Source organism: Cavia porcellus, unplaced genomic scaffold, assembly GCF_034190915.1.
Source record: "Cavia porcellus strain 051 isolate PalLab524CR breed Dunkin Hartley unplaced genomic scaffold, mCavPor4.1 scaffold_4, whole genome shotgun sequence".
NCBI lineage: Eukaryota > Metazoa > Chordata > Mammalia > Rodentia > Caviidae > Cavia > Cavia porcellus.
Window position 1 is genome coordinate 7,459,921 of NW_026947487.1, and position 19,340 is coordinate 7,479,260.

Sequence of the window (19,340 nt, forward strand, 5' to 3'; positions counted from 1 at the left end):
AAAACCACCAAACATAACCCAACCTGGTTATGGAGGCCAAGTGGTTGTGTTATCAAAGTTCCCTGTAGGAAATGTGTACAACTTTCACAACTAGAAAGAAGCCAGCACAAAGCGGATGTAGTAGCCAAGATTATATTACTAAGGTAAACAAAAAAGTAAAGCCCTTCTAATTTAGTACTGTCTTTGTGTTTTGTGGTGCTTTATGTTCTACAAATTTTCGTGGTTTTGGAACTGGGAATGGTGACTTGTGATTCTAATCCTAGCACTTCAGAGGCTGAGACAGGGGGAGCTCTGTGAGTTTCAGACTGGTTTGAGTTACATAGCAATTTCAAGGACAGCCTGAACTGTGTAATGCAACCTGGTTTCAGAAAAAAAAAAGCAAACTGATGATGATGATAAGGGATTATTCAGAGAATAATGTTCTAATAGTTTTGTCTGCATTCCTTTCTGTAGTTTTCTCTTTGGATTTGGGCAAAATCCCTAGAACTACTTTAAAGATAGAGATCTGGACAGAGAGGTAACTTGCAGAGCATGCAGAAGAAACTGTACACTGTGGAAAATGATGTGTTTCAACATTGTTACACATGCAGGAGAGAGAGTGCACACTGAGAATCAGGTGTAGGGTTTGGGGGAAAGAGGTGGTTGGGATCAGCCCAAGGCTACACAGCCTTTGGGCCTGGTGAGTGAACAGGAGGTCCTCATCAGTGGTGACTTTCTGAGGAGACTGAGGCCTTGTGTATCAGCAGCTGGAAGGCGGGGGCTCCTGACATTCCGTGACCCCCACCTTCCAGTTCTCTGCTGTAACTGCCACTGTTGCCTGGTGTGCCAGGCACAACTGGCTCCCTCGAGTCTGTCTGAGCCACAGACAGGACTTGTTCAGTTCTGAACTTCACTTCAGGACCTGTTTGGTCAAGAAAAGTCACAAATCTTGTGGGGTGTGTTGATCAACTCTATCTCAACAGTGAGTTACTCGGTGTTCTCCTGTCCTTCCACTGGCCTGAGCCAACCTGGTTGATTTCCCTTGTGTCACTTTACTTTTTTCTCCTTCTCAGTTCAGTTTTTCAGTCAGGGTCTCAGCATGTAGTTCAGGCTTTCTGTGAATACCAAATGTGGCGCAGGCTGGCCTCGAACTCCCAGATGGCTGTGTGGGGATTACAGGCCTGCACCGCCATGCTCAGTTTCTTTGTCTTGGATTTTAACCCACATTGTGTTTGGTTTTCTCCACAGTCCTTGTACAGAAGTCCACACTCTCCACGGTGCCAATGGTGGTACCGCTCAGCCCCAATCCCGGGGCTGAGGTGAATGTGGGCCCATTTCAGAAAGGATACTTGCTCTGGGATGGGAGATCCTGAGGCACAGGTTGAGCTCTGTGAGTCAGGTTTTGTGAGACCCAGAGCAGCTCTCAGCTCCATGACCAACGAGGGGCAGAAACATGGTGAGTTCTATAGGTTCACATTGACCAAAATGATAAATGATTCTGTTTTCCTGCACAATTGAAATAGTCTTTAAAAAGTGGTTTTTTCTTTGCTTTATGAAAATAAATTTACCTTCCCACATTGCTAGAAACAAAGTGTGGGATTTTGTGTCCTATCTGAATAGTGAGACTCAAGCATGAACCAGCTTCTCCCGGTTTATAGTGAGGACTAGAGTCGGACCAGTGTAACAACCCAGTTGCCAGATCTGTTGAGGGCATGGAATGATGTGCTTTTCTCAGCACAGTTTAGGCCATTTTGATGAGGGCCCTCCATGTCCCCTGTCAGATCCTCAAGACACATAGCCTCCCTACTGACCTACAGTTCTGGGACCAGTGGCCCCACCTTGCACTGAAGCTTCTGTGGATTCCCAGTTTTTGGTTTTACCTGGAAAAGCAGGGAACAGTGCTAACGACAGGTTTCAGAGGAACTTAGATTCTGCTCCTAACTGAAGTTGTGGCAGCCATCATTGTCACCATGGAGACCAGAGAGTTCTGTGGCAAGGAGGACAACGTGCTTGGTGGGGCACAGGCTCTTATGAGCCCAGGAGAGCTTTCAGTGGAAGGCGCGTCTGTGGTAACAGACTGTAGCAACCATCTGTCTCCCCAGGAGCCCACAGCTCTTGGGAAGGGGACTGGGCAGCAGGTCCAAGTTGACCTCAAGGGTCTGAGCTCTGAACTGTGAGACCACAGTGAGAGAAGGCATGAAGAGGAGAGTGCCAGCTGCTGTCCACACCAAGGTCACAGTGAGGGTGCCACCTCCTGCAGTCAGTCCAGAGCAATGGGCCATTGTCCTGTGCAGAAGCTGAGGTAACTGGGGTGTCAGGGAACTGTGCTCCAGTACTGTCACCTGAGGGAATGTCACCTTCTCTGACCCTGAAGTTGCCATATTGAATCACAGTGATCTCTCCAAATATTCAATGGTAGAGTATTTTTTTTTTCTAGTTGAAAGGGTCTCAGATAATAATCAAAAGTGAACCATCTGAAGAAAGTCACCAGCTTAGGTTCAGGTGGAGACCAACTGTGTACTTCATGAATGTCATCTTTACAATAAGAGTTGATTGTGTTTTGAAGGATACTAAGGTGAGAAAGGAGAAAGCCACCCCGGGCCCTGTGGAGGAACTGTGTGGAGCTGGGTGCTGTGCTGTTCCCGAGTGCAGCACAGGGGTCTGGTGCTCTGGGCCCTCAGATGCCTCCCATGCTGTGATCTGTACCAGTCCCTCCTGCACAGGGTTGCAGTGAGCTCATGAGTTCCTTGCAGTGACACCCTTGCAGCATGGCCTGGTACCGGCCCACACTGAAGCTGAGGTTTTCTAGTCTACCTAAACCCCTGCATTACAGTAAATGTCAGCTCCTTGTGCTGTTCTGCCTTCCATTGTCTGCACATGGCCGGCTGAGATTTTCATCTTGAGAAGCTTGTTTCTCCCAGCAATCCCAGCCCAGGGCCCTTGGAGCTCTCTTCCAAGAACAAAGCTGGTGCTGCTTCCTGCCCGGCTAAGGGTGTGCAGTGGGACCTGCAGGCTTGGCCATTGCCTTGGTCTCAGATGCTCACTGAGAGTGTGGGGATGTGAGTTCTCACTGTACATCCCTCCACCTGAGTCATTTGTCTTTTTTCCTTGCCTGCTTGCTTCTCTCCCCTCACCTGTAAAATGGGGGTTATTCCATATTACCTGTGTAAGGAACTAGAAAATCAAAATGTGGAAGCACAAGCCCATAGCCCGGTGCTGAGCTGTCCTTGTCCTTGTTGTGGGTGTGGGCTCCTCTGCAGGCGATGCCCACAGTGCATGTCCAGCTGCCCATTGAGGCAGGTGCATGTGTCTCTTCTCAGGCATTGGGAGGAAACATGATGATGATTCTGTGCTCCTGGAGAGGCTTCACACAGAGGAGCAGGACACGGCTGCCAAGTTGCCTCTGGCTGAGCAGCTGAGGTAAGGAGATGTGGGGAGGGCATGTGAGTCTCTGCAGGGAGCAGCTGGGCTGTGAGAAGCATGAGCTGGCATGGGCCAGGGAGGGCAGAAACCTCAAGGCCCAGATCCTTGTTACCGAAAATGTTCAGGGGAGAAAGAGGTGTCAGCTCCTGCACTCAGGGTGCTCTGAAGCCTCTCCTCTTAGAAATGCACTGAGGTCGGTATCACATAATATAGAAATACACAAAGGCAGTGAGTGTGTATGTGCATTATTGAGGTGGCAAGCTTTGGAGTGTTGCTGTCCCCTCTTGTCCCTCTTCCTCCCAGTCACCTCCTGCATGGTGATGGCACTTCCTGCCTTCATTTAGAAAAAGCAAGTCTTCCTGAGCCTTGGAGCTCTGGTTGCATTTTCTCCAGGGACCTGAGCTGTATGTGGATATGTGTCTGGGCTGGGTGTATGCCCCCACTCTGCACAGGGTGCTGTGTCTCTGTGGAGAGGAAGGGAAATGCCCATTTGGATTACAGAAGACATGGTGAAGGTGATGCTCAGGCATCCTACAGGGGCACTCAGTGATACAGGAGACACCTGTAATGAGCTGTCCTTCCTTCCTCTCATGCAGGGTCTGTCCAAATAGGGGCCTGAGTTCTGCTTGTGGGACCCCCAAGGTCTTCTGATAAAACCTCTATCTGGGCCCTTTGAATGCCTCCTGCCTCTTTGAAGGCTCACATCGCTGCTTCCCTCCACCCTAGGTTGTCCATGCTCCTCATTCAGAAGCAAAAACAAGATCTCTTGGAATTAGCTCAAAAGCTGAATGAAAGGAAAAAAGTGTCCCTGCTCCTTAAGGACCGTCTGGAGGTCCTCCTCAGAAGAGATCACCCTGAGACCATCCAAGGCCATTGCCACCACCAGGGTCAGCCCAAGGGCTGCAGGCTGGCTGAGCCACTGGGCCACAACCTCAACCCAGGTGAGGAGGCCTCAGGCCCTGATTACACTGAGTGGCTTTAAAGTTCCCAGCTCACAGGACACTACACTCACAAAGCAATGTGTTTGACAAGCTCTTCTGGTGCTTGTGTCCCATGTAGAGCTGTGGCAGGTTTAGGACTACTGCAGCAGAATGCAGAGGATTCATCCACACCATGGGCCTCACAGCATCCCAGGGTCCTTTGTCCCTGAGGGAACCTGACTTGAGGGGCTGCATCCTTCTAGTTTTAAAGCTGAAAAGAGGATGTGTTAGGAGTCAGCTGGTTAGAATTAAAATCATACTGCTCTAAGTATGAAACGTTCCCATACCCCACCCTTATGGCTGACTGTACCAATTGTGTATGACTGACCACTCCATCCTTCCTGAATTCCTGTCTCCTGGTGTGCAGAAAAGTAGATGATATGGTCTTTGTCACTGTGCTGTGCAGGAAGAGAATAGGCACGGATGCACTTAGGAAAGATAAGGACCTTCCCCCATTGGGTTGGCGTAGGCCCTCCATCCCATACCCCCGAGAACCTTCAGCACCTTACTTAGAGACAGTTCCCCACTCATGACACAGGAGAGGCTGCTGCATTTCCTTCAGTATGAGAGAGGAGCCACAGTGATGGTTACTGATCACTGAAGACCATAGTATCCATTAGGTTCCCTTTCAGTGGCGTGCATCCTGTGGTTTTGGGAAGATGTCTGTTGACACAGGTCCTGTTCCAGTGTCAGACACGATAGTTCCCTGGCCTGAAGTCCACCATGTCCCTACCCAAATCCATCTATCCTCTCCACAAGATCACAGCAACCAAGTCTCTGTGTATCATCCCTGCCGTGGTTTGCAAAGGTTTCCTTCCAGTGTGTGCCTCCCATTTGAGTGATCTCAAGAGAGCAGAGGTTCTCACAGTGTAGCTCACTTGTTCTTTCTCTTGTGGGCTCTGGTCTTTGTTCTGGATGACAGATGCCCCAACACTGTTCACATGGATTTGCTTCTGTGTTGGATTTTCTCTTGGGAAAAGTTTTTGTTTTCACTCCACATTTATAATCCATTCTCATTTAATGTTGCCAAACCTGTAAGGGCTTTGCCTGTCCACCTGTCCCAGCACCTCTCATGAGAGACTGTGCTTTCTCCAGGAGTGGCCCTGGCCCCTTCTTGAGCTCTGTCTGTGAGGTCTGATTCTGGGCTCCATTCTCAGGAGCCAACCTGTTCCTGTCCTCCTGACCACTGCTCTTTTACAGCTTTCGCTTTCATCTCTACTGGTGTTTGCTTTGTTCCTCAGGGTCTTTTGACTCCAAATAAACTGGAGAATCTACTTGTCCTTTTAAACATCCTCTGCTGCTTTTAAATTGTCATTGCTGGGAATTGGTAAATAGATTCCTGAAGAACCTGATTCACATGTGGGGATTATGTGCATTGATGTAGGTGGTCATTGTGTTTTTACTTATAAATGTTTTGCTAAGTTCGTGCATTAGAACTTAAATGTGTTTCCTCGTCAATGTGAGTGATGGTAGGCTTTTACTTCAAACCCCTTGTGTTCATTCCTGACATGCCTGAGAGTGCAATCAATTTGTGTATTTTCTATGTAGCCTGAATTTTTAATGTAATTTTTTAGTTCCCAGGAAGTTTTTATTGGTGCTATATTGTGCTTTTTAAAAGTAGATACTTGTGTTCTTCTGGTGTTAGAGAATACTCTACCTTGGAGTCCCCCCTCCCCAACTCAGTGGTTCCTTTGTTTGTCTCATTATTTGTTTTTATTTAAACAGTGTTGTTCCCTTTTTTCTTTGCATGTGGTATTTGGAGATTTCCGTGGATGTTTCTTGAGGTGACAAATGTTGTCCAGGTCATATCTCATGTACTTTGATGCAGGCAAAGGCCTTCTCCACTTCCATTGTGGTCTTCAGTTTGTATCGCTTGGTTCTTTGTGCTCTTTCCCCTCTTCCTGTTAGACCTGCAGGCATGTTCTTCACACTGGAATTTGACTTGCACTGCTGAGAACTCTAAATGCCTGCCTGTCTACTCTCCCTGCACACACTGTCCTCTGTCTGTCAGTCATCTTCAAATTGTTCCTCAGAAGCCAGTTGTGAGGAGCTGGGTGATGTGAGCATAGGTTGATCCAGTGTTCATGGTGTTTTGTGTTTCTATTCTAGGGTTTGTGTGCTATAGCTATTGTTGCCACAGACAAAGTTCTCCTGTCTCTCTCTGTCTGTCAGTCTCTCTCTCTCTCTCTCTCACTCTATTTCTCTCTCTCTGTTTCTCTCTGTGTGTATCTGTGTGTATTTCTTTTGATGCAGTGTTTTACTGAATAGTTCAGGATGGTGTTGACATCACAGCACTGCTCATTCCTCAGCTTCCCAAGTGCTGGGATAACAGGCTTGGGTCACTACGCACAGCCACTGGAGCACTGTGGTGCTGAAATTCTGTGCCTGTACTTCCTCAGTGTTGCTCCTCTGCTCTGACCTGAGAGCCCTGCTGATGGTGGTAGGTGTGGAAGGAGAGGAAGCAGGACACAGTCCTGGGGTGCCCTCTCTGGTCCTGCTGAGCCTGAGCCCAAGGTTGTCACATTCCCAGCAGCATCTGTCTGACCCCACCACCTGTGCCCTGTGTGCACAGCACTGTGAATTACCTCTGGGCCCCCAGAAATATCAGCAAGTACACAATCTTTAAGAAATTGAGAGCTCGTGTGCTTCATCAGGAGATGAGGAGACCTCGTACCCACCCCTAATCTCACATAGATATTTCCATTTCTGTGCCACAGAGGCCCTGGTGTCTGTGATGGGGACAGGGAGCTCCTCCCTGCCTGACTGGCTATTTGTTAATTTACTTGCAGATATTCCAGGAAAGGAGGAGGATGTTAAAGAGGACTCATCTGTGGCCCACAGGTACCTAGGTAGTCAGGACCAGGGCTGACATGGGACAACACGTAAGCCCCAGTAAGAGGCTGGTCCCCAAAGGACAGGTCAGCAGGTCCACAGTGCCCAGCCTGCACACACAGAAAGGCAAAGTGATCTGGTGCTCTGAGTCCATTTGCTCAAGCCAAGAGGAGCACCTTTCTGTCAGTGTGTGATGTCCCCATGGGTCTCATTTGTACCCAGTGGACCTCATCAGCCTCTGTTGTGTGGGGAAATTGTGGCTGAGATTGGATCTGCTTCTATAGGGGTGGTCTTATGTCATTAGCATGGATTTCACACCAAGAGATCTAAGAAGAAAACTGTGAGTCAATCCATCCATCCATGGAAAGATGCTGCACTGCACGAGGCCTTAGGCTCTGCTATCTGTATGGCAGTGACTGGGCAATATACAAAGGCCACCAAGTTGAGAGAGAGAGAGAGCAGAGCCCTGCTGGGGTCTCTGGGTGTGCTGGGAGCTGTCCTGTCAAGTGGGGCGGAAGCTCTGTCATCATCAGGTTGTCATCCGGCCTGTACTGTGCATCTCCTGTCCCTGCCATCTAGGCAGCTGCACTCTGCCCTCCTGTGAGAAAAAACTCATCTTTGAATTCTGTGTCCTGTGACTCTGTGACCACTCCTTACACCTCTCTCAGTAACCTCAGAATCCTGTGTCCCATCTTGCTGGGTTTAACCCTGTTCTTCATCCCAGCAGTGAGAGCACAGACAGCCAGCGAGATGAGGAGCAGGCAGAGGAACTCCAGGCCTCCCAGGGTGAGGAGCACAAGACTTTCCCTGGTGACTGTGAGGCTGGTGACACCCAGCAGTCTCCCTGTGCCACTGCAGCCCTGGTGGATGAGGCTGAGGCCCCTTCTCCACAGGCCCTGGGTGAGTCCTGCATTACTAAGAGAACCACATGCATCCACCCCCCATTTCTGTGCATCCAGTGCAAACTCAGGGTGACAGACACAGGACATCCAGAGGGGACAGGTTGAGGAGACTGTAACAGCTCACAGCCATCACTGTAACCCACTCCTGGCAGGCATCTGTTCATCTGTACAATTTTGCTTTTTCAAACTGGAACAGCTGCTGTCCATTGCACTATTCTTGCCAAATGCTGCTCCTGAGAGCTGTGCTTTGGCCTTTAGTTGCTGTGCAAATTTTGCTGTAGGTGATGCGCTCACTGGAGATGTTGTTTTGGTTCCTCTGCTGCCAGGCAGCATCTCCATTTCTTCTAGTTTTCTCTCCCATGATGATGTCAGTTCCCTGCCAGGACATAAACATTCATGACTGTGCCTGCCAGTATCATGGAGATGCATCTTAGCCTCAGCAGTCTCCCCTCCTTGGAGGCCAGCACTGTCTTCTCTCAGTGACCCCCAGATCTTTTGAGGCTCTGTTGAGTTGTCTACATAGACTCAATGAACAGTATGCACAGTAACCACATACCCTAAAGCTAAGACCTGACACCCACAGCATCTTCTGTCACCTAAAAGACCCTGTCCTCGGGAACACCAGGGATTCTCTTCCTTGAGGAATTTGTTATTTCACATCAGCCTCATCCCTGGGTCTCTTAAGTCCACTGAGATCAAAGAGTTGCAGTCTGGTGTTTCTGAGATCAGCAGAGGCAGTGAGGCCAGTTCCTGGGATGTCTGTGGGAAGATGCTCGCTGAGCTGTGTGCCAGTGTGGAGACTGACACCCTGTGATGCTGACCTGTCAGGGATGAGTCCATCTGTCTGTCCACAAGCTCAGAAAAGCATGCCCCTTGACTTCTCACAAAAGTGCTCAGCATTGTCTCAGATTATTCTGTTTTTCTCGGGCATTGGCAGTTGTGGGCTTGAAGGGGTGAGGCAGGAATGGTGTAACTGTCCATGCTTATCTGATTTTACTTTCAGAAAATGAGAATCACCTAGCAGATGAGGATTCCCTAGAACCCAAGAGCACCAGGTAACTGTACCTGTGATGGAACCATGGTGACATAGAGACCTGGAGTTTAGACTTTAATGTCAGATCTCTGACACACTTCCTTCTCCCAGCAAGCAGACACAAAGTATATGTTGAAAGTATTCTGCCACATGTGTGTTCTTTCCTTTGTGGGATATGGCTTTTACTAATTTCTGAAATATCTACATAGTCTGCAGAGGAGTTATAATGACAATGGGTTTTGATATTCATGCACATGTGGCTACTTTGTCCCTGCAGGAATGTGGAACTGTGCTCTACACATGGGGACTTAGCTCACTGGCAGGTTTTCATTGGCAGAAAACTTTGTACCACAGGAAACACTTTTGTTGGATACGAGTTCTAGGTGCAGCTGTGCTCAGGAATGCACTTGCTTTGCCTGGGACTGCACCAAGTCATTTATATGTGGGTCTCAAACATGTGGCAACTTTCCGTTGGAAGGGCTCCCTGAGTGCACACAAAAATCACCAGCAATGTCCTGATCACTGAGCAGCACCCCATTCACCCTGAGCTGATTTCCCTCTGCCCTTGGAACATGCTGTTGTCATTTATGACTGTGCCTGAAAGGAGAGCTCTAATTATGTATTTCCTTCTCCCTTGTGCACTTCAGGTTGATCACTGAAAATATCGCATGTTTCAAGCCAATAGAGATATTCCCGAAATGGAGGTCCATCCTGTACTACATGAGAAAGAGTCTTAGAGAACTGTTGACTGAGGATGGAGCTATGAGATATGAGGCACAAAGCCACCAGGAAAAGTACTCAGAGTGGCACAGGCTGGCCAGGAGCCTGGCCCTGCAGCTCAGCCCAGGTGAAGGGGCTGCAGGCTGCTCCTGCCTTGATTTCTCTTTACTCATCTCAGAGGCTCTCCGTGAGTGTTTCACTGCAGTTGTGGCACTGGGTAGGGAATCTCTGTGAGTGTCCTTTCAGAGAACTCTTGTCACTCCCAGAGTTACCCTAGGGATGAAATGGCCATGGGACTTGGGTACCAGGGAGAGAACTCTCATACATTAGTGATAGAAGGCAGGTGGAGGGTGCTGGGAGGGGCCTGGTGTGGACACCTGTGGCAGACTTGTTTTTCCTGTCCTTGATGAAAGGAAGCAGATGGGATGGGAGCTATGGGGTGATGTGAATCCACAGACCCTGCAGTCCAGGTGCGTGATAGGAGGGAGGGGTATCCAGGACTCTGTGGCCCAAGATCCAAGTGGACTTGGCCCAGTACAACTCAGAGTGGGCCAGGATCATCACCCCCAAATAAAGACATTGTGTCCCTGGGAGTAGTGTGTCACTGTTTCTGTGGGGCTGACACAGAGGTCACACAGGCTTCTATGTTCACCTGACAATGTTGTACGTTCATCTATGTGCACATTCTAAGGTAGCCAAAGGTGCAGTGGCCCCATGCAGTGATATTCTGGACTTTTCTGAATTTGCTTGCAGAGCACCACTCTGATGGAGAAGAGGAGAAGACTCAGCCCCTGGTCTCCAGGTATCAATCCATGGTCAGGAAGCAAGAGCAAGTGTGGGGGATGGGGACGTGTTACAGTTAGGGCCCAAGGTCATCAGTGGCCACCCACTTCACTCTCAAGGTTGAGAAGTGCCTGCTGATGGTTGTGGCATCATTCACCCAACCACAGACACCATGGCATTTTAGCAAGGTGCTGTGTTTCCTCTGGTGGTTTTGGAGAAAGTGTCTGCTCAGGACATCTAAGTACTTATCACTATAAAAGAGAACTTTATCCTCTGAAAGGGCTCCATGCACATTGTCTTTCTGAACTGAGGGCCAGAGTTTGTGGACAGCTGAGGCACAGGCAGGACAACTGCAGAGAGCCATGTCAGGTCTCAGTATTGATGAGAACGGGTTGAGAGGGCCCAAGTTCTCCTGCAGTCACTGCAGAACCTGTGGTCTGCAGAACCTGGGAAATTCCCCATTATTCCCGCACTAGGTCGGTCCTGCTGTGGTTCTCACTGCGAGCTCCCTGTCCTGCTGCATCTCAGAGGGAAGATGCTTTCTCCTCCTCAGCTGGTGATGTGGAAAGCACCCTGAGCAGGGCTGATCTCTCTTTCCTGTGTGCTTCTGTTGTCTGTCCTCTTCTGTGTCTGTCTTTTACTCTGGCTCTCACTCTCATTCCCATAGTACTCAGGCAGTGTCCAAGTCAGAGCACAGTTCTCTTCCTCTTTGTGAAAGGCCTGAGGAGTTGGAATTCTCCCTAGAGCTTTGCTAGAGGCTGACTTGGAACCTGTGTGTTGTGTTCCATTTAACCTTGTCTTTTCCACCCCATTCCCACCCATGCATGTCTCAGCATTGAGCTTTGTGAAGAAGATGACCTGTCAGCATCAATGGAGGAGCTGTCTTTCCTGGGTTCTCAGCAACCATTTCCACCATCACCAGAAGAAGATCAGCTGAATTCCTCTGTCCCTGCGATTGAGCCTCAAGCAAGATCTCTGCCTGATGAAACCAGTGAGTTCCCAGCATCCAGCTAGAAGTGCAGCTCCAGGGTTCAGGGTTCTCAGATTTCAGGGTCTCAGCTCAGAGAGGCAGCCAAACCTCAACCAGGTCTCCCCTTTGCTTGGAAAGTGGGGCAAAGGTCTGGGGACTCTGCAACTTTGCTGAGTTCTTGTGCCAGGGAGGACTCTGAGCCTGGTCTCACAGTGCAGACCTCAGATCAGCACTTGGGCCAGATGGAGCAGAGGGGATCAGAAAAGCCTCGAGGATCCCTGAAGCTGGTGTTCGTGGGGTCAGACCACTTCATGAAGGGTTTTTGGGGTGCTCTGGTCTAATGGCTGGGTGTGGCTTCCCCTGCACAGTCCTCTCCTCTTCTCTGCACATCCACATGCCTGGCAGACTCTTCAGTTCTTTGGAGGTGAATTTGTGGATCCGGGGCTCCCAGCTCCCAGTTGCTGTGCCCTCTGTGCTGCCTTCCTCCAGGACAGCTTTCCAGCATCCCTTCCCTGCCACCGCCAAGTTTCTATCCTCTTCCCAGCATCAGGGTTTCCTTCCTGTCAGCCTTTAGTTAGCATCACGTGTCTCATCTCTGAGTTTTATTCCCTATCTGGCCGACCTACCTGAGAGGGAGAGAACAGAGCCCCTGTGTGCCATCTCCTCAAAGCCCTGTGTTGTTGTGCAGGAACCCCGTGGCCCAGCATTGTGCTGACCAATGTGGAGATAAATTTCAGGTCCCTGTTCCTGTCACTCATGGTGTTTTAATCATTTGGTCAGAGGGAAATGTGAGATTTTGTGTGCATTTACTCATTGCATAAACTATTGGGAAATGGTGAGCTGTGGTATCCTCCTGTGAATCTGCGTGCTGTAGAGTGAGAGTTGCCATGACACATGACGTTCCATGGGCCCATGGGGGAGCCAGCACCTTTTCACAGTTCAAGCATCTTGTTCCTGTCCCTGTCTGCTGAGGGCAGAGGGTGTTCTCAGGTCCCAACCTTTGGCAAAGCAGGAGTGAGCTCCACATGCCCAGGCCTGTGGTGGGTGCTGAACCTGCTGCCACATAGCTCTGTTTCCAGTCTCAGCCATGACATCCTCCAGAGCCCTCTCAGGCAGGGTTGGGGCCTCCATGTCAGAGGTGAGCACACTGAGATCCAGCAGGGTCACATGCATGCCCAGGTGTCCCCGACCAGTGTGCTCATCTCCGGGCCAGGAGGTCTGCCCAAATCCAAGCTGAGTCTCTGTCCACTGTTCTGATGCCTCAGTGGTCAGGGACAGGCCTGACATGGGGTAGGGTTAGGGCTTGGGGTTTGGTACATTGGTGTTGTGACATTTGTGTGTTGTTTGCAGACTCGGACATCATCTCGGAAAGGTGCAGGTGCAGGCAGGGCAGGAAGGGCTATGTGTTTCTCCCTCTTCCCTGAGCCAGCCGGGGATGACACTGTGTTCTTACAGCTGCTCCTGTTGCTTCCCAGCTGCGTTATTTCTCATGTTTGCTACCCCAGCGTCACTCTGCCCTGATGTGCAGTAAAGTGAAGTTTCCCTGTGCTTGGAGGAGCCCTCCTGTCTGTTGTGGAGGTGATGGGAGATCCTCCCCCTCCTTCTGTCAGGTTCACCTTGTTTGATTGACTGCAGTTCTATAGCTAGAAACAAAACTGAACAAGAAAAAAGCTTGTGTGCAGTCACACTACTGAAAGGTCAGCTCTGGAGGCCCATGGTCTCTTTCATTCAGCACTGCCTCAGTCTCCAGTCCTGCCCTATACTCCCACACAGGCAGCCACCCAGGAAATGCCCAAAGCATGGTGCTTACTTGGCTGCCTGTGTTGTGTCATTATTGCTGTTATCATTCTCTTCAGTGATCCACACTGAGTTCAGCAGAATAGCCAATGATCACAGCTTTACAAAAGCGCACCCACAGGGCCACATGTCCCCAGTAGAAATACAACCAGTGCAGCAGATCTCACCTCTGCATAGGGCACCTTATATCATGGTCAGTTTATCACAACAGAAAACTGTCCTCTGGAAATGCATTACAGCAGCCATCAGTGGTAGGTGTGGAGCGGTGCAGGAAAATGCTTGCTTATGCACGTTTCCCCATCCCGTGGCTTATGATGTCATTGCCAAACATGTGGCAGCGTCCCATTGCAAGGGCTCCCTGGGATGTACTCAGAGATCACCCTGGCACAGTCAGGATTCCCATTTTGTCACTCCTCTCGTACTCTGTGCATTCCCTGTCTCCCTTCGGAAGCGCTGTGTCACCTTTCATGGCCATCCCCAGAGCTGAGTTCCACATGTGAGTGTTGCCTTCCCTCCTGCCTTACGAATTTCAGATCAGCAGTGGAGCTGCAGGTCCAAATGAGGACCCACATAGTCAACACATTAGTCAAGTGGAGAGACATCATCCTCCTTGTCCGGTGCCACATCAAGGGCCTGTTGTCCCAGGAGAGACTTGTTAAAGTCTCTCCTAGACAGTGAAGGGCAGAGCCACCAGGTCCGTGCTGTGTGGCGTGAAATGGCTGAGTGCATCACCCTCCAGCTCAGCCCTGGTGAGTTGACCGCTAGCCCTGGTCAGTCCCTGACCTCTCCTAAGGGCCTAGCTGATGGGAGAGCCCAGCAGATAAGCGCTGTTTCAGTGCTTCCTTTATGATCTGCATTTCCATCACTCTGCACACATGGGGATGCCTCAGTGGAGGAGCCAGCATAAGGAGAGGGGTGGAAGACACATGATCCCCTCTTGCCTTGCTTCCTGGTGGAGTGGGGCTCCTGATGAGCAGCAGAGTCAACCAGCAATCTGACAGTTCAGAGGCACAGCAGGACAGGCAGGTCTGACTCCTCCCAGCCTGGATTAGTGTGCTGACTTGCTGTGATGCAGGGTCATGGATTGATCAGGAATGCATTGTTTTGTTATTTTTTGAGACAAGGTGTCATTGTGTTCCTTATGCCTTGATGTCACTTTCCATCCCAGGCTGCACTGGAAATCATGTCATCCCTCTTGCCTCAGCCTCCCTAGTTGTGAGATTACAGACCTGTGCCACCATACCCAGCTTTCTTGGATTTCTGCCTCCTCACCTTTTAAATAGCCAGGAAGCCTGGTGTGTGGTTATGTGCTATTCCAGTAGGGAATCTCCCTAAGTGCTTTCAGTGGGACGATGTGACACCCAGACGTAGTTTTGGGACTTGATGTACTAGAACATGGCTCTGGGATGGTACAGACAGTAGCATTCTCAGCAGATTACAGGACAGAAGTTTGAGAAGTAAGGTGAGAAGAATAAGATTAAGGACTGCAAGGTGTCTGGTGTTGTTCATGTTTACTTTAGTGACAGAACTGTGGAAGCAAGAGCTGTGGTGAGATGGGAGGCACTGGCTCTGCAGTGTGGCTGGATGACAGGAGGGAAGAGTGTTCAGGCTCAGCTGACCAAGATCTGTGAACCTGGCCAAGTCACCCTCCTGGTGCGCTGTGATGACCACCCCCACACGGTGACCTTGTGTGTGTAGGCACTGTCTGTTACCCAACACTGTTCTGTGTAGTCCACACAGAAGACGTGGTATGCACTGTCCCCTGGCTGGAGACTGTGTGCTATAGTCCTTGATGGTGTGGTGTCTACAGATGGAGAAAGAGGGCTGTGCAGAGAGACTGCAAATGCCCACAGAGTGAGCACCCACATGGGAGTCAGAGGCAGAACAGATGCCTGAAGAAGATAGTAAGGAAACAGGAAAAGAGCTCAGAGGAATGGGGTTGCAGCACAGGGGTACAGAGGGGCCCAGAGCAGTGTGCGGCAGTCTCCGCCTGCCTCAGCCCCCATCATTGCAGCACAGGCCTAATGCTTCTGGCCACCTTTCTTTACTCCTCTGTCCAAGAACAGTGATTCTCATCCATGTGGAAATAGGAGTGATTTTCAGGGCTGTCGCATAGAGCTCCATGGGAGGGTCACACTCGGTGTGCCCCCAGAGATCCATGAATCTAGATTTCACAGGAAGTGGCCTAAGGACAGGCATCTCTACTTCCCTGATTTCACCTGCTCTCACTCCTTATGGAGTGTGCTGCATGGATGCTCAGGTGGACACATGAGGCAGCAGGAGGTTGCCAGGGCCCAAGCCCAGGAAATTGCCCATGGCCCGCATCCTGTTCCACAGTCACTGCCTTCCTTTTTCCCTGGCCCACAGCATGAGGCCCTGTTTTCCATGTCCTTTTGTTCCTGTTCAGGGAGAGCCGCCCTCTCTATGTCCTGGGCCCTGCGCACTGTCTAGGAGAGAGCAGTGTGGTTGTGAGGTGGGCATGTTGGATGTGACCTTATCTGTCACAGCAAATCCCTCATGCTCAGATGTGTGACTGTCCATTAAGGCCAGTCCTGTCTGGGCGCTGCCTTCAAAGCATACACAGGTACACAGGTGACATCTCCTGACACCCAGGTTGTCTCCCTCTGTACCTGGGTCACTCTATGTTGTCCCCCACAGGTGGGGCAATCAGAAATGGGTGCTCAGCCAAGGGAGAAGTGGGATGGTTTGTCCTGAAGCTTCTTCTCGTTCCAGCTTCCCTCTTGGCAGCCTGGCCCCAAGAGCTTCCCAGTGGACCACTTCGCCACCTTGCATCCGAGGAGCATGGGGACCCATGCATCCCTGAAAACCACTGTGTGCAGACACAGCTGTGTCATGGAGTTGGCAAAGCCACCCTGAGCCTTTCCTCTGGCCCCTGGAGATTTTCAGCCCACACTGATCCTGGAGAGCAGTGGCTGCTCTCTCCAGGTAGGAGACCTCAGAGGCTCCCTCTTGTGTGGGCCTTGCCAGGATATTGTCAGTGGGAGGTGACAGGGCCCTCTATATTCTCTCAGGGCAAGACTGGAGCTTGATTCTCTAGTGGCATCATGTGAGCCCTCATGCCTGGGGTTCAGAGAGCCTCAGACCCTGCCCTGTGTGTCACGGAGCCTCCCTGGCCAGTGATGCATTTTCATAGATAACTCACACCTCGGGTTCTCCATCTCAGGACATGAAAGGCAAGCTACATCCAGTGCAGCTCACCTGTGTCCTGCTGCTGTGACATAACTGACCCAAACTGATACTTGTGTTATCTGTAATTCCCATCATGTCTGCAGTAACTGATTCCTTACAAATAGCATGATCAAAGCTTTGAGTAGAAAATGAAATACTTGAATCATTCTGGTGGTTTGCCATGTGATGACAGAGACTCTGCCATGTGAGTTCAGTAGGTCTTCAGGGACACTGTGTGTCCAGGGCTCCACCTGTCCTGTACATCCGGGGCCCAGCCCTGTCACTGACAGCCTTCCTGCACACTGTGTAGATACCAGGTGGCTCCCTGATTCCCACAGTGCATCCTTACGTGACGGGGCGACCTCATTCTGCTCTCCCAAGGTTCTCACTGCACTTGGAGTTTTCTTGCTTTTCTGCCCTTTTCCTCACCAAATCACATCACACACACACCAAGATATCCTGGTCCTTCTTTTCATTAGGTGTGGGTGGATCCCCTTTTCCATGTCTTGCTTGATCTTCAGTTTGATGTGCTTTGCCTCCCTGACATTTGATCATTACTGTTCATGTAGGAATCCTCAACAGCAAAGCCAGCATTAGTCTCTGTAGATGTCATCTCTCCTTGGGTTCCCTTTCAAAGGTCATTTTCTTTATTTGCTGATCCTCTTGGGGGGAAGCATGTGGGGCAGGAAGGCTCTGGATAACAGTGGGTCCTGGTCCTGTCCTTGTGTTTCAGAGCCAAATTCAGAGGCCTCCATTGGATTGAGGAACCCACCCGAGATGGAGCACACTGTTCCCCCAGAGTCAGAAGATGCCACACACGGGCGTCCATCTCTCAGTGTCCCTGAGCCTGCTGCTGCTCTGAGGCAGACAATGATCCTAGGTTCCAGCTGGGGAACATGGGGCGTAGATTCCCCACCTCTGAGACTTATGGTACAGAGGTAATGACATGTGTGGCTGCTGGGTGCACTTACACTGGATCACTGTCCCCCTTGCACTGTTCCAGTGCCTGTGGTTCCTCTCAGCATGTGCTCTGCCATAGCCATGGGAACCCTGTGTGGTGGCTCCTCTGTCACAAAGGGCTGCCCCATGCCAGGCATTTCATTCTCCATGTCCTGTTTGCAGTCCCAGTTCTGCTCTTCTCTTGGCTGCTGTCCTAGTATCCCAGTCCTTGCCACAGGAAAGGCCACCCTGATGCTCTTCTTCATGACACAAAGAGGCTGTTTCAAGGCTGAGAGCCTGGCTACTTTCCCTGACATCACACAATTCTTGCCTTTGCTGTTTTGTCTTCCCAGCTAGCCCAGTTCCACCACCTCTTCCTTCCAACAGCATGGCCTCCTGATTCACTGGCCCACAGGCCCAACTTGTGGCCTCATTGCTGATCAGACTCCATCTCCCCATTCCTCTGAGCTGGAGCCATAAAGGGCGAGTTCAGATTGATGTGACTGTGCCCTTAGTAGGAACAGGACTGGGCACACATGGCTGCAGGTGGAGCCGCATTCTGGTCTATAGTCAGGTTTGTCTGCAGCCCCAGAACCCCAGTTGACTTGGGCTCACAGGATCTGCGTCTGAGCCCCATTGAGTCAGTAAAGCAGATGTCAGCAGGAGCATTCTGCATGGCACCCCAAAGGAACATCAATCCAGATGATGATGCTTCAGGGAGCTCTTCAGGTCACATGGCTCCAGAGTCACAAGCCCTGAATGATGGTCACTTTAGTGACCATCATCCAGATGGTTTAAACATGAGTGAGAGACTCATTGAAGGTTACAATGCCCAGTGTCAATTTCACAGCTCTGTGATTAAATCAACTGCAGATTTTAAAGACTTTACTCAGGGGCAACTGAGTCAGCCCTTTTTTTTCTTTCTTTTTTTGTTTTAACATGATCCCACTTATAGTTCCAACTGAGCTGTAAAGCCTGTTGGTCCTCGTACCTCAGGCTCTCACATGCTGGAATTACTGAATTGTGACCCCAGTCCCACCTACTTTGAGTCAATTATTTTCAATAAGTAAATCCCCAAATACAATTATTTAGCCTGAATCCTTTGCAGGAAGTAAAATGATGTATGAAAATAGAACTCTGGAAATGCTGTCTTTGAACGTTTGTCTAAAGAACACTCTAGTGAGCACAGTGGACAAGGACAACACAGAGAGTGAGAACAGCGACATTCTCTGTCGTGTCCTTATCCTCTGTGATGTGGCCGTATAGATGGGAGAACTCTCATGGATGGGCTCTGCAGTGTGGCAGCACACAGGTAGAGCACAGACCTGACAAAAGGACCCTGGGCTGTGGTCACCTCACTGCCCAGCCCTGCCCCTCCATTCTGAGTGATGCCTTTTTCTGTTCTTTCTGGACCCACTTTGGAGTAACACTTCTCTCAGGCTTAAGGATCCTCATTGCCATCTCTCCAAGGTGCTCAGTAGCCATGGTCCTGATGAGGCCTACAGACTGGAGCTCTTCTCCTCCCACTCTGTGTTTATGAAAACCACCTGGGGCCTGGGCTGCAGCACCAGGGCTGTCAGGAGCCTGTGTGCTGTTCCCTAATGCTCTCCTTCCTGCCCCTGTCCTGTGTCCTTGATGCCTGTTAAGTAAATGTGGGACTATAAGAGGATGATGTGTGATAGTTCCGCAGTCTTCCCACTGCCCCCACACTCATCATCCTCAGTCTGGGGTTAGAGTCCCATGAGGCTGTGTCTCTCTGCCCTCTCCCACCTGCAGGAGTGTCTTTCTGAATG

The 19,340-nt window shown here is 50.3% G+C and overlaps 1 protein-coding gene across 1 annotated transcript; it reads left to right on the forward strand.

The window, feature by feature from the left end:
- The first annotated feature begins 849 nt into the window (after positions 1 to 849).
- On the forward strand, positions 850 to 18,813 carry LOC106028694 (neuroblastoma breakpoint family member 6-like). The gene is made up of 13 exons (XM_063246761.1): positions 850 to 1,435; positions 3,300 to 3,399; positions 4,129 to 4,343; positions 7,172 to 7,223; positions 7,939 to 8,114; positions 9,120 to 9,171; positions 9,797 to 9,996; positions 10,623 to 10,671; positions 11,486 to 11,643; positions 16,153 to 16,365; positions 17,342 to 17,546; positions 18,134 to 18,351; positions 18,656 to 18,813. Exons 1-13 carry the CDS (start codon positions 1,303 to 1,305, stop codon positions 18,811 to 18,813), a joined length of 1,929 nt encoding a protein of 642 aa, XP_063102831.1. The 5' UTR covers positions 850 to 1,302.
- Positions 18,814 to 19,340: the final 527 nt, after the last annotated feature.

Excerpts from the sequence above, each read along its gene's own strand:
- LOC106028694 (XM_063246761.1), top strand. The coding sequence starts at position 1,303 with ATGTGGGCCCATTTCAGAAAGGATACTTGCTCTGGGATGGGAGATCCT. Across the intron at positions 7,224-7,938 it reads GACTCATCTGTGGCCCACAG|CAGTGAGAGCACAGACAGCC; the intron begins GTACCTAGGTAG and ends TCTTCATCCCAG. Across the intron at positions 8,115-9,119 it reads CCCTTCTCCACAGGCCCTGG|AAAATGAGAATCACCTAGCA; the intron begins GTGAGTCCTGCA and ends TTTTACTTTCAG.